The sequence below is a fragment of the Podarcis raffonei genome, chromosome 1 (genome assembly GCF_027172205.1).
Source record: "Podarcis raffonei isolate rPodRaf1 chromosome 1, rPodRaf1.pri, whole genome shotgun sequence".
Taxonomy (NCBI): Eukaryota; Metazoa; Chordata; class Lepidosauria; order Squamata; family Lacertidae; genus Podarcis; species Podarcis raffonei.
In genome coordinates this window covers 15,599,176-15,612,638 of record NC_070602.1, presented here as the reverse complement: position 1 = coordinate 15,612,638, position 13,463 = coordinate 15,599,176, and the positions used below count along the sequence as shown (strand labels likewise).

The 13,463-nt window shown below is 43.1% G+C and overlaps 1 protein-coding gene across 2 annotated transcripts in view; it reads left to right on the top strand.

Moving 5' to 3' along the window:
- The window catches only part of RCOR1 (REST corepressor 1), a 143,071-nt gene that overhangs the window by 90,499 nt on the left and 39,109 nt on the right, over positions 1 to 13,463 (top strand). For both annotated transcript variants that reach the window (XM_053369382.1, XM_053369304.1), the window contains exons 5-6: positions 3,970 to 4,131; positions 10,646 to 10,764. In XM_053369382.1, the coding sequence (XP_053225357.1) occupies positions 3,970 to 4,131; positions 10,646 to 10,764 (281 nt within the window). The remainder of the gene's footprint in view (positions 1 to 3,969; positions 4,132 to 10,645; positions 10,765 to 13,463) is intronic.

Below are 13,463 nucleotides of genomic sequence, written 5' to 3'. Positions count from 1 at the left end.
GTGGTGCCTTAAATCTAGGTTATGGTTGCCACAACAGAATGTCTAGGATGTTTTTTTGCTTAATAATAATAATAATAATAATAATAATAATAATAATTCTATACTGCTTTATGTTTTAAAGAAAAAATCTCAATGCAGTTTACAACAGATTAAAACCCCAAATAAAAACAATTCACAATGAAATGAATGCAAGCTTCAAGGAAAATACGTTTTGCTTTCCCCAAATTTATTTACCTACCTAATTTATATAGCTGCCCCACAGCAGAAGTACTCTAGGAAGCCAGTGTGGTGTCGTGCTATTGGGCTAGGGAGAGTTCAGGGTTCAAATCCCCACTGAGCCATGAAACTCACTGGGTGACCTTCAGCCAATCGCTTATCCTCAGCTTCATGTACCTGCCTGGGTCGTTGTGAGGATAAAATGTGTAGGATATATGCTCTGGGATATAAACACGAGAAATCGTAAAGCTGGTTCCTGCCCAGTCTAAAACTGACACCAGAAATTGACAAATGAAGGAGAGACTAGAAGTGGATGTGGATATGTGATTGTTTTAATTACACATGTTTCCGTTTAGTTTTGAACCTAAAGGGTAGCAGATGAGAGAGAAAATTAATGCATGCTTTTCTGTATCTCTTCTGGCCGGTTGAAAATATCATAGTATGTATATGGATGCCTCTCTACTTCCCTATGTACCCATTTCCTAGATCTATCTAAATGTACGGCGTGTGTGGATGGAGCATTTAAAAAACACCACCCCAAGGCTGTGGTGCGATGGGTCAGTGCGTCTGGCTATTAACCAGAAGGTTGTTGGTTCGAGCCCACCCAAAGATGGCTGCATTGCAGGGGGGTGGACTAGATGACTCTCGGGGTCCCTTCCAGCTCTGTAGTTCTAGGATTCTAGGACCTTCCCAAAAGAGTCCCGGGAATTATAGTTTACCCCTCACAGAAGTTACAAGCTCCAGCTCCCCGAATAAGCTACAATTCTCAGGATTCTTTTGGGAGAAAGCCATGTTCTTTAAATGTATGGCGTGTAAAAAGGTAAAGGGACCCCTGACCATTAGGTCCAGTCATGACTGACTCTGGGGTTGCGGCGTTCATCTCGCTTTACTGGCCGAGGGAGCCGGCGTACAGTTTCTGGGTCATGTGGCCAGCATGACTAAGCTGCTTCTGGCGAACCAGAGCAGCACACGGAAACGCCGTTTACCTTCCCGCCGAAGTGGTACCTATTTATCTACTTGCACTTTGACATGCTTTCAAACTGCTAGGTTGGCTAAGGCGGCGAATAGGATCCACTTAATTCTTGAATGATACAAGTAGAGAAATGTATAACTTTAAGCTTTGGTTATTCCATTTTTCAACGAGGCACCGTCCCTGCTGAGAGGTTAGAAAGGGGTGGAAAGGAAGAAACTACTATTTCATATAAAAAAGGTTATTTTCACAGTGAGTCATGCTGAAGGGAATTCCAAGAAGGAAAACTCCCTAGATATTGAGCAATGAGTGCGTGATGACACAGAACTGAGCAGCAGGGTCTTGTGTGTGCTGACCAATGTGGAGCTTCAGGAAATCACTAAGTGATGACTTTTGTACCAATGAAGAAAACCTTTTTAAAAAAAACAATAACAATTTGCATTGCAAAATGGGCTCGGGGAGAGGGAAATCCCAGTATCAAAGTTAGCGCTTTCACTTTGAATAACCTGATGTCAAAATGTTTTTGCCAAGAGGTATGTGATCTATATATAACTTGCAGAGAATTAAGAGGTTTGTTCCAGGGCATTTTAACCAACAGATGGAGGGAATAATAATTTTACTTGAGGAGACAGTGCTGCCAAATTAACCTTTTTTAAAACTATGACCGTGAGATAGTTGGTCCTTTCTGAAATGTTTGCTGTGGAGGAAATAGAAGGAAAGACTGGGTCGTGTAGCAGATGCAACTTGGTGGGGTTCAGAGGTGATGCTGTGCCTTCAACTTTGGCGCTCTTCTGTACAAGAGAATTTAGTAAGATGGGCTTTCCAGACATTCTTTGTGCCACCCTTCCCAAATGTATCATGGTGATCTTGAATGGCTTTTGTCTTAGCTAACTAAGAAACAAACACCTGAGCATATACTGTCATGGGCATTAAAGCCAGCAGTAGGGGCCCTCTTGGTAGTTCATCCACCCTCAGAATTTTGGAAGCGGGGGGTGGCCCAGGAGAGGACATTCTTTGTTAGCTGACCCTAAGTTGTGGAACTCGCTCTCCAGAGAGGTGCATCTGGGACCTTCATTGTGTGGCTTTTGTTTTATGATGAAGTCACAGTTTTTTACTCTGCATTTGAACAATATACATATATAACACACGGATATATATACATATATCTGTAGAGATGTCATCATGCTGTAGTTCACATGGTCCCTGATAGGTGGCACTGCTAACTACAGTGCAAAGGCAAACTTATAAAGTGGCCAGCCAGGCAATGAAAACCAGTGAACAAGAAAGCGGGTGGCAGATGCCACAGCGGCCAGCATAACAACAACAACAACAACAACAACAACAACAACAACAACAACAACAACAACAACAACAACAACATAATTATATATACATACATACATACATACATACCCTGCCCATCTGGCTGGGTTTCCTGTAAGAGTGGCAGGGTGGGCAGCAGGGGCCAGCGAGAGAGGGGTGGGATGGGAGAACTGCAAAGTCTTAACTGCTGTATGAAGCCGCCACCCATCCTATTCTCTCGACAGCAATTTGTTTTAAATGGGTTTTTAATATTGCCTTTTGAAATTGCTGCAACCCACCCTGGTGGCAAAAGGCAAGTAATGAATGAAGGAATGAGAGAGAAGCAGAATCTCCGGCTCATTCTGTGACAGTACAGCCATGACCAACAGATCTGAGGACTTCATCTGAAGTTCATTTGTTCTTCAGGAGCGCTGCTCCTCAAGGTCTAGGGCAGGCTTCCTCAATCTCAGCCCTTCAGATGTTTTGAGACTACAATTCCCATCTTCCCTGACTACTGGTCCTGCTAGCTAGGGATCATGGGAGTTGTAGGCCAAAAACACCAGGAGGGCCAAGGTTGAGGAAGCCTGGTCTAGGGAATGCCCAAAGATGTTCAAAACAAATTAAAGGTGTGGTTTGTACATAGCACTCCATCTGCATGTTCAGTAGTCCACATGTGTGGTCTGCTATTATTATTATTATTATTATTATTATTATTATTATTATTATTATTAATAATATACTGCCCTATACCCGGGGGTCTCAGGGCGGTTCACAGAATAAAATCAAGTTATAAAACCACAAAATACATAATAAAAACAAAAACAACCCAATAGCCGCCCCCTCCTTTCTTCCCACAAGGCACCCCCAAAGCAATTTACTATATAATACATCTAGAACACTTAAATTATATAGGAATAGTTAATCTATGATTGGATATATAAAAAACAGAAATATGAAAACAGCTTAAAAGAACGGCACGTAAACAAAATCAATTCAGTTTTGAGAAAGATACCAAGTGGTGTAAAGATTTTAGAAGTCTTGTGGAAACAGCTAGGGACTTTACTGTACTTTGAATGGATTGTTTCAAGATTAGCATGTGTTGTGCTCTCTCTCTCTCTCTCTCTCTCTCTCTCTCTCTCTCTCTCTCTGTGTGTGTGTGTGTGAGAGAGAGAGAGAGAGGCAGACAGAAACACAGACTATGTGCATCTTTAGTCAACTGGGAAGGAATGGATGCAAGGCCAGCTTTTCAATTCCAGAACATCTGTGTTCTCCTTATGGTAAGAAAGCAGTGAGCCTGCCAGAAGGTTATCAGAAAGGATCTGAACACAGCCCAAGCCCTAAAACCTAGGAACTAAACCAAGGGTAGAAGTGTTGGCCTTTTTACTTACATGAAAATTGCCAGGGTCACGGTTGTTTCCCTTTGGTTGTGGGTCCACTTTTTGTTGCATTTTCCCATGCTACCTCTCTCTCTCATCCTCCAGGCCCTGGGGATGCTATTTTGGCACAAGCACAACATTGAGAAGTCTCTGGCTGACCTGCCCAACTTCACCCCCTTCCCAGATGAATGGACGGTTGAAGACAAAGTCTTGTTTGAGCAGGCTTTCAGTTTCCACGGAAAAACATTTCACCGGATTCAGCAAATGGTGAGGCATCACTGAGGCCTGAGTGCAAAGGCGTGAGAGCCCTGGCTTTGGAAGCAAGTGCGGGTGCTGCGATCCGTGTTGGGTTTGGTTGATCTTGAGTAGATTTTCCAGTTGGGATGCTTTGACCATCTAGGAAGGTGCCCGGATCTTTAGAGTCCGGGGACGGGAAGGCTGAGTTGCAAGAACTTGATTTTTTGGACTTCGTGTTTATTTCCCCCCACTTTGTTCATGAACTACACAATTGATAAGTGTGAAGCACTGATAGGGAGGAGGGCTGGAGACTTGGGGCACGAGATTATAACAGGGGAAAAGATGATGTGCTGGGAACTCCCCTTTTTTACATTTATACTGTACGAAAAACAATCAAACAAAAAACAGGTTGCAAAAATGCAGAGATAAGAATGAAAGCTACCCTTCAAAATGTCGAAAGCAGCTACTGAGGAAGAGAGATTCTACTCAGCTGCATTAAAGCAGCACAGTGGAGAATGCAAATTAAAGGACATAAGATGAACACTCCGGGATATACTTCTAAAATGGAGACTAGTGTTTCATCCTAATAGAATCAGATCCGACAGGGAACTTGTCAGATAAATATTTACGTATATCATAAAGGGCTACTCAAGTGCACCCCATTCCGCTGTTGTTGCTTTGCCCTTGATGGTTTTAACATTCATGAATAAGTTTTTCAAGAAAAGAAAAGTGCTGTGTACACACACACACACACACACACACACATATGAAATGAAGATTTACCTACAACTGGTAAGTCACTAATCTCATAAAGATGGGAGGGTCTGGCAGTCTAAATGGTCAGGTTATTATTTTTGCCTGTAATATGCAGGAAATTCACAGACTGAGAGCGAGATCAGGCCCTCCTTATACTGGCGTATGGAGCGAGGGGATTTTATTATTCCACTGCTGTGAAACACCAGCAATGATAACACTGTGATATGGAATCCCATATCCACCTTTCTTGGCCTGGAAAGAGGTTTCAGATTGCCAAAATACATCCATCTAAATATTCATGTACAAAAAGATCACAGCAAGGTTTCTAAGGCTAGATCTGTTTATATAGGAGCTGTGGGTGGAACCAAATTAAGATGGCAGAAGCCCAGGAGTGTTTTGTATCTGTTTTAATGGCATTTTAACTCAGCTCTTGCATAAATTTGCTTTATTGACTAGGAGAAAGAATGTACAAAAAAGGGACTCCCTCTCCCCCAAATCTCTGCATTCTTGCTTTTCCTTGAGGGTTAAAAAAAAAAGAAAAAAGAACAGAAGTGTTTTATATTTATATTCACTGGAGATTACAGGTCACACTAAAAGCTGTGTGCTGTTAATTAGCAGAAGTAACAGCTGTAACTCCCCCGCCCTACCAAGTCTTCCAGCTTAATACCTGTTCTTTAACTATTTTACCACCAGTTCTTAAAAATAATAATTATGTTTTGTTGTCTACGGGCAGAGCTAGATGTGGGCCTGTTACTCAGAATGGCAATCCCATACTGAGTTCTCCCACCTCCTACTGGTAACGTACAGGCAGATGTTTAGCCAATGATGTAGAGTAGGGTGCGGGGACAATGACTTCGTGGTACGGATACCTCTGGCCCTCTGCCTGTTGTCGGATTTGCAACTCACAGCCCCAGCCACATGTTCCCTGGCTCTGCTTCATGATTTGGAGCTTTGGAAATGAGCCCCAAGCTCACACGATCCTTTCACCCATGTGGCTTTGTTTTTCCCATTTAACCATAGTTTGCCATGATGTCGAAATCTGCAAACTGGATAGCTCTTGCTCTCCAAACTCATTTCAGACTTCAAGCCACGGTTTCTTGATTTGGAACATTACGACAAACTATGGTTAGCACTAAACTGCAGCACTGCAGAGAGAGGAAGGGTTCACCATTGCTGACTGATGGAAAACGACGGTTAGGATTTATACTGTGGGAGAAAGGTATGTAAGATGAGTGGAGGAATCCTTCGAATGATGATTTGGAGGTTTGTCTGAACTGAGTCAATATGTAAAGAAGCCTGTAATTAATAGCGCCTTCGATTGTTTCACAGTTGAGGGTCTTTGACTACCAAGTTTTATGTATTTCAACCAACAAAGACAACCTTTCAGTGAGCAAGATGCAGGGCTTTCTTCTCCATGTGAAGTCTTATTGATTTTCAGCAACTAGCAAAAAATGAACAAGCCACTCCAAAGGCATAAATATGGTTGCTGTGCTTGAAAGGTTCTTGGGAAGAAATGACTTTTCCAGGGCCTGCTTAAAAGTGCATTCTTGTGGCCTCCGGTACTGTTTTGAAGACGATGGCAGAATTAGTCACTTCAGGTCACCAAGATAGCACCAGCCATGTTTGTATGGTACTTTACAAAGGAACATTAGCCAAAAAGTGACTTAGGAGGAACTTGCACTCTAAATTTCAGCCATGGGAGAGACATGCCAAGGGTGGACAGATAGATGGCAAAGTGAGTGCAGTCTCAGTGCTTCCTTTCAATGGGAGATGAGTGCAAAGTCGTTATACCACGGCTTCAAGGATGTATAATGGGTTTTGTGACATACTTAGAAGGAAGAGAGACCTAGCATCACTTTGTTGTAAGGTAGTTCCAGGCAGAAGGGAGCCAGTAGAGAGTATGGACAGAATGGCTTGAGAGCAGGGAATTTTGGGTTGATTCCTTTGGAGGTGCAACGGCACTGGGAAATCAGAACATAATGATGGAAATGATCAACCTCATTTTATTTGTCGGCCGCCTTTCCATAGTTAAGACCACGCTCAGGGCGGCTTACAACATGAAAAGTTTCACACAATTGCGAACGTAACAAAAGTAGTTGTAAACAATAAATAATGCGCATCGAAAAGTATGCAACCAAATGGGACAGTTTCCACAAAGTTCATCATAAGATCATTTTAAGTTGTATTCATTCAACTTGTTTTTATTATTGGTTGTTAGCCGCCCTGAGCCCGGCCTTGGCTGGGGAGGGTGGGGTATAAATAATTTTTTAATAATAATAATAATAATAATAATAATAATAATAATAATAATAATATCTAATAGTAAAGGTAAAGGTACCCCTGCCCGTACGGGCCAGTCTTGACAGACTCTAGGGTTGTGCGCTCATCTCACTCTAGAGGCTGGGAGCCAGCGCTGTCCGGAGACACTTCCGGGTCACGTGGCCAGCGTGACGAAGCTGCTCTGGCGAACCGGCACCAGAGCAGCACACGGAACGCCGTTTACCTTCCCGCTATAAAGCGGTACCTATTTATCTACTTGCACTTGATGTGCTTTTGAACTGCTAGGTGGGCAGGAGCTGGGACCGAACGACGGGAGCTCACCCCGCTGCGGGGATTCGAACCGCCGACCATGCGATCGGCAAGTCCTAGGCGCTGAGGTTTTACCCACAGCGCCACCCGCGTCCCCCATTATATCTAATACAAAGATGCAAAAACAATTAATACCAATTACAGCAACAAGATCCCCCAACAAAAACCCCTAAACCAGTGTTTCCCAAACCTGGGTCTCCAGCTGTTTTGGGACTAACAGTTCCCATCATCCCTGTCCACTGGTCTTGCTAGATGGGGATGATGGGAGTTGTAGTCCAAAAACAGCTGGAGACCCAAGTTTGGGAAACGCTGTCCTAAACAATACCTCAACCCAAGAGTATGTTTAGCAGCCTCAGCTTTCGTAGCTGGAGTCGGTCAGGGCCCTTTCTTAAAGCGCTGTGAGACTGACCCGCTGACTTTGGCATAAGCCCAAAGCTTGGCCTTTCTGTCTTTTATACTTGTACCCTTACACTGCACCCAGTGCCAGCCTTTTCTCCCACAGCGGATCATTCAGAGGCCTTTGCAATGCAGCTTGGGGTTAACAGACTAGTGACCTAGCAGAGACTTCAAAAAGACTAGAAGAAGGGCAGTTCCGTTCTGGACATCCTTTCATAGGCCGTGTCCCGGGGTGGGTGGGGCCAGGAGCAAGGGTAGGCAGGGCAACAAATGTGAGTTTTATCTTTTCATAGTGGGCTATATTTCACGCCCTTGAATGCCACACTTTCTGTCCTCCATCTGAGCCAAGCAGGGGGGAAAAAACCAAAACAAAAAGCGCACAACCAGTCTTTAAGGAACATGCCTCAGCCAGGCAAATGTACTCAGTGAAGGTGCAAAAAAAAAAAACCTGGTGAGGTCATGTGTGGCCTGCGGAGGGTCCCGAGAGCCGGATGGAAAAGTATGGAGGGCCACATTTTTAATAGTAGTAGTAATAATAATAATAATAATAATAATAATAATAATAATACAGTGGTACCTCAGGTTACATACTCTTCAGATCTTCAGGTTACATACGCTTCAGGTTACATACTCTGCTAACCCAGAAATAGTGCTTCAGGTTAAGAACTTTGCTTCAGGATGAGAACAGAAATCGTGCTCCGGCGGCGCAGCAGCAGCAGGAGGCCCCATTAGCTAAAGTGGTGCTTCAGGTTAAGAACAGTTTCAGGTTAAGAACGGGCCTCTGGAACGAATTAAGTACTTGACCCGAGGTACCACTGTAATAATAATACATTTTATTTATATCCCGCCCTCCCTGGCCAGAGCCGGGCTCAGGGCAGCTAACACCAGTAAAATTACAATAAAAACATAATAGAAAAAAAGAAACAATTTAAAATACAGGTTAAAATGCAATTTAAAATGCAGCCTCATTTTAAAAGTAGCCCATAGATCAAAACAGTAAGGGGAGGGAAACATAAGGGTCAGACTGAGTCCAAACCAAAGGCCAGGCGGAACAGCTCTGTCTTTCAGGCCCTGCAGAAAGATGTCAAGTCCTTCAGGGCCCTAGTCTCTTGTGACAGAGCATTCCACCAAGTTGGAGCCAGTACTGAAAAGGCCCTGGCCCTAGTTGAGACCAATCTAACCACCTTGCGAATTGGGACCTCCAGAGTGTTGTCATTTATGGACCTTAAGGTCCTCCGCGGGGCATCCCAGGAGAGGCGGTCCCATAGGTACGTGGTTCCTAGTATGTTTCCAGGCCTGAGGTTCCCCATCCACAAACCTGCAACCAGGCTTTTCTGATCCCTTCTAACACCTCACTCTAAAAGCAATAAACTATAAAAGCAGCCATCAGATTAGCAGCTGGGATGAAGGAGGCAACTAGGGTAGAAATTACACCAAGAAATCCAAAGTACAGTGGTATCTCGGGTTACAGACGCTTCAGGTTACAGACTCGGCTAACTCAGAAATACTACATAGGGTTAAGAACTTTGCTTCAGGATCAGAACAGAAATCGCGCAGCGGCGGAACAGCATCAGCGGGAGGCTCCATTAGCTAATGTGGTGTGTCAGGTTAAGAACAGTTTCAGGTTAAGAACGGACCTCTGGAACGAATTAAGTTCTTAACCCAAGGTACCACTGTAAGTGAGTAAGGGTACTCTTTAGCTCATCTATAGCTTTTTATTATTAATATTATTAATAATATTCTGCTGGGAGCCACCCAGAGTGGCTGGGGAAAACTAGCCAGATGGGTGGGGTATTAATAATAATAATAATAATTTCATTTTGGCTGGTGAAGAGAATATTACTTGCCTTGCCTCAGGATCTGAGAAACTTTGGTCTCCCCAAAGCAAGACCACTTCCATACAATATGAGAACCAGTGGATGAAACTCAGCCATTATCAACAGGTTTTCAGAGGACATAAGGTGCTATGAGAGGGGGAAATGACACGCAAAATTGCCCCCCTTTCAGGCTGTAAGCACATTCTTTTTTCAAAAGCAAGAAAAAGAAAAAATGCAATTGAGAGACAGCTCTTTAATTGCAAATTGCTTTTTCTAAAGCTGGGCTTGTCTAGCAGTAAAAGCAGAACAACTGATAATGTAATTAGTGTTTAAGTGAAAATAAAGCAAGACTAACTCAGGTAGAAGTTGGTGGGAGGGAAAAAAACATGCAAACTTGAAAAGGAAGGTGTTGTGTTATGGAACGTGAGGCAAGTTATAAGACCAGCCTCTCCACTGAAGGCCAAATAAAAGGAATCATTAAGAAGCAACCAACTGAAGCACTGTCAAGTTGTTGCCTTTCGGTGGCTGTGTTCACATATAATGCTAACCCATGGTTTGTTTTAACGATGGCTTGTTCAACAAACCACAAGCTTCTCATCACACCTGAGCACCTGAACCATGGGTTGCTTCTCCAAAGCTTGGCTGGCTTTGCACATTCAGACAAGCAATACATTCAGACAAGCAATGAGATAATGCCCTCACTTTGCCCGTTGCGTTGTGTTCGGTTTCTGGAATGGCACCTGCATTTGTATTTCTCAGAAAACCCATGCACCAGCCTTTTGTGCGCTGCTGCTGGTTCAGGCAAGTGCTAGCTCATCCCCAAGCAATCCCAGAATCAGATTTTGCCCTGTCCAACACAACAATTACCAACTTCTGCTCACAATGGGTCATGGCTGTTTTCCTCTGCAAACTTTGCTATCTGATTGGAAGCTGGTGCGTGAGTAACACAGGGTGTCTCAATGCTCCCAATTTTCTGTGTTCCGCAGCTTCCTGACAAATCGATAGCAAGCCTGGTGAAGTTCTACTACTCCTGGAAAAAGACGAGAACCAAAACGAGTGTCATGGATCGTCATGCTCGGAAGCAGAAAAGGGAGAGGGAAGAAAGGTAAGCTTGCCTATAGTATTTGAAGACATAGGATCTAGAAACAAGGGCCCTTCGAGATGCATATTTTGCAGTTTTGTTTTGTGCAGAATTATGCAGGCAGTTTGGAGTTCTTTGAACAGAAATACCTTTTAACTCACACAAATTGGGAGTCAAGGGTAATAATAATAATAATAATAATAATAATAATAATAATAATAAAAAATGTATTATTTATACCCCCTCCCATCTGGCTGGGCTTCCCCAGCCACTCTGGGCGGCTTTCAACAAAATATTAAAATACAGTAATGCATCAAACATTAAAAACTTCCCTAAACAGGGCTGTATGGTGGGAATATTCAGTGTTGATGCTGTGTGAGCATCTCACACAAATGTAACAAACAGGCAGCCCTTTTTAGGGAAGTATTTAAGGACTGATGTTTTTATTCTGTTTTTAGATATGTTGTAAGCCATCCAGAGTGGCAGGGGAAACCCAGGCAGTGTATAAATAACATTATTTTTAGTATTATTATTATTATTATTATTATTATTATTATTATTATTATAGCAGAGGTGACCAAAATGGCGGCTGCAACTTCCATCATCCGTGTTCACTGCCAATGCTGGATCTGTTGGAGCAGGATTATGACATTGCATAGAAAGCACCATTTCTCCTTAAAGAATGACAGAATTATTATGGCCTAAGTTTTGTGGCTGCACCTGACACTGTAGCCTCTGTCCCTAAAAGCTCATGCCCTTATAAACCTGTTTGCCTGTCAGGTGCCCAAACGCTCTCTGCTGTTTCTGCAGCTGCAGATCTGCAGTGCTTCCTTTGGAAGTTATCACAAAAACGAGGCTCTTGTTTTCCCACTGAAAAGAGCAGGATTTTGCAGTCTATTGAAAGTGATGTCCATCTCTGTGCTTTTCCGTTTGTTTCTGGCCGTATATATATAACTAAATTTAACACAGTGAAAGGGGTGGAGCCTGGCATTTCAGAACTGGTTGTTTAGATAGCGCCTATCTGACCAATTCGCAAGAATTATCAATCAGTTGCTGCTACATGAGATCAAATGCAGACCATTCCTGGAAAGTCCTAAATCTCCCAAGGAACCTTTCTTTATAACTACCCCGTGATTCACAAGCCCAGTGGACACCGGGCATGTCTTATGGGGTGATGACATACACAGTCAAGATTGTCCCTGCCAGGGTCTCTGCCCAGCCTGCTTATAGGAACATGCAGCTTCCCTGTTAATTCCTTGTTGTGAAATTGGATTTTCTGGTAAATGGGATCCTTGCTGTGGGCTTTTATTCCCACCTCTCCTCCCCCTGTCAGCCAGTCATGCATTCTGTTCCCGGGGGCAGGGCTGGTTTGCGTTAAGGGGAAAAGTCATTTGTGTGTCACTGCTTATAAAGCTTAAGGCCATTAAAAACAACAACTCAGGGCCATTCGAGCACAGCCAATCAGTTCTTAATAAGCCAACATATGAATGAACCTTCTGCCCATTCATGCAGCACCTTTCTGTCTCCATCTGTCTCAATGAGATGTGTAACTAGCCATCGTTTCCTGTGTTCTCGCAACCAGCAAGCTGGCTACCAGCTTCGCAGCAAGTATGTTGAGAGATGACCGTTCAGGCACAGCTTTTTCCTTTCACACCTTCTGTGTTTGCAAGGAAACATCGCATTAATATTGCCGTTGTTAATTTATCCCTTTTGTTTCCTTTTGTAGCTAAAAGGCTTGCATTCAACAGCATTATTATTATTATTATTATAATTATTAGGTTTGTGTCTTTTATGGTGACATGCAAGCAGAAAATTTGCAATGGAAATAGTCCCAAAGGGGGAAATAGCTTAATAGTTCCATCCTGCCCCTGTTGGGTTTTGCTTTCTCTCCATCCTGCTTTTTCCTTGAGACCTGCACGTGTTCTTAATCTGATTTACAAGGTATTTTCCCCATACCTTTGGACCCTGGGAAAACTCCACAAAGATGTGCCTGAGCCTAGATTTTGCATTAATTCAGTGCTCTTGCAGTGCAGGAATATTGATTCAAAATAGTCATGAGAGCCTGTTGCTATGGAGATGGTGATTCCGCTCTTACAATTTAGGAAAGGGACCAAGCTAGCATATGTATATTTTGTGTGAATATATATATATTTTTAAAAAACCCAGGAATAGATAAACTGCAGGTTTAAATTGTGCTTGGTTTCTTGTGATCCACCTTGAGCTAAACTTGGGAAAGCTGGGTGCAACTGTATTAATTTCATCACTGAGATAAGCCTATGAGGAAAAAGTGTTTTTGGCTTGATCTCTAGACAGCAAGCAGCATTGCAACTGGTGCCCCCCCCTTTTAAAAGAAAAGCACCAATCCAATTTCAGTAAACAAGCCAGTATCTGAATGTATTCGACCAAAAAATAATAATATTGCAGCCTGCCGGTGCCTGGTTGCAAACGCTGAAGGGAACATTTGCACAACATGAGTGAATGCAGAATAGAAAAATTCCTGAGCCCTGGGTTGGTGCTTGCTTTCATGAACACCAATGACTTACAACTATTGCAACTAACCTGAAGGGGAGCAGGCATGCGTAGTAGACTTATTTCCCATGATTTTCCAACATGCCTTACTCTTAACACTGGAACCAGAGCAAGCAAAATAGTAATCGGAAAATTGCTAGGAACTTAAGAACCTGGCTTATTTTGAGTCACGCCGTTAGTCCATCTATGTCTTC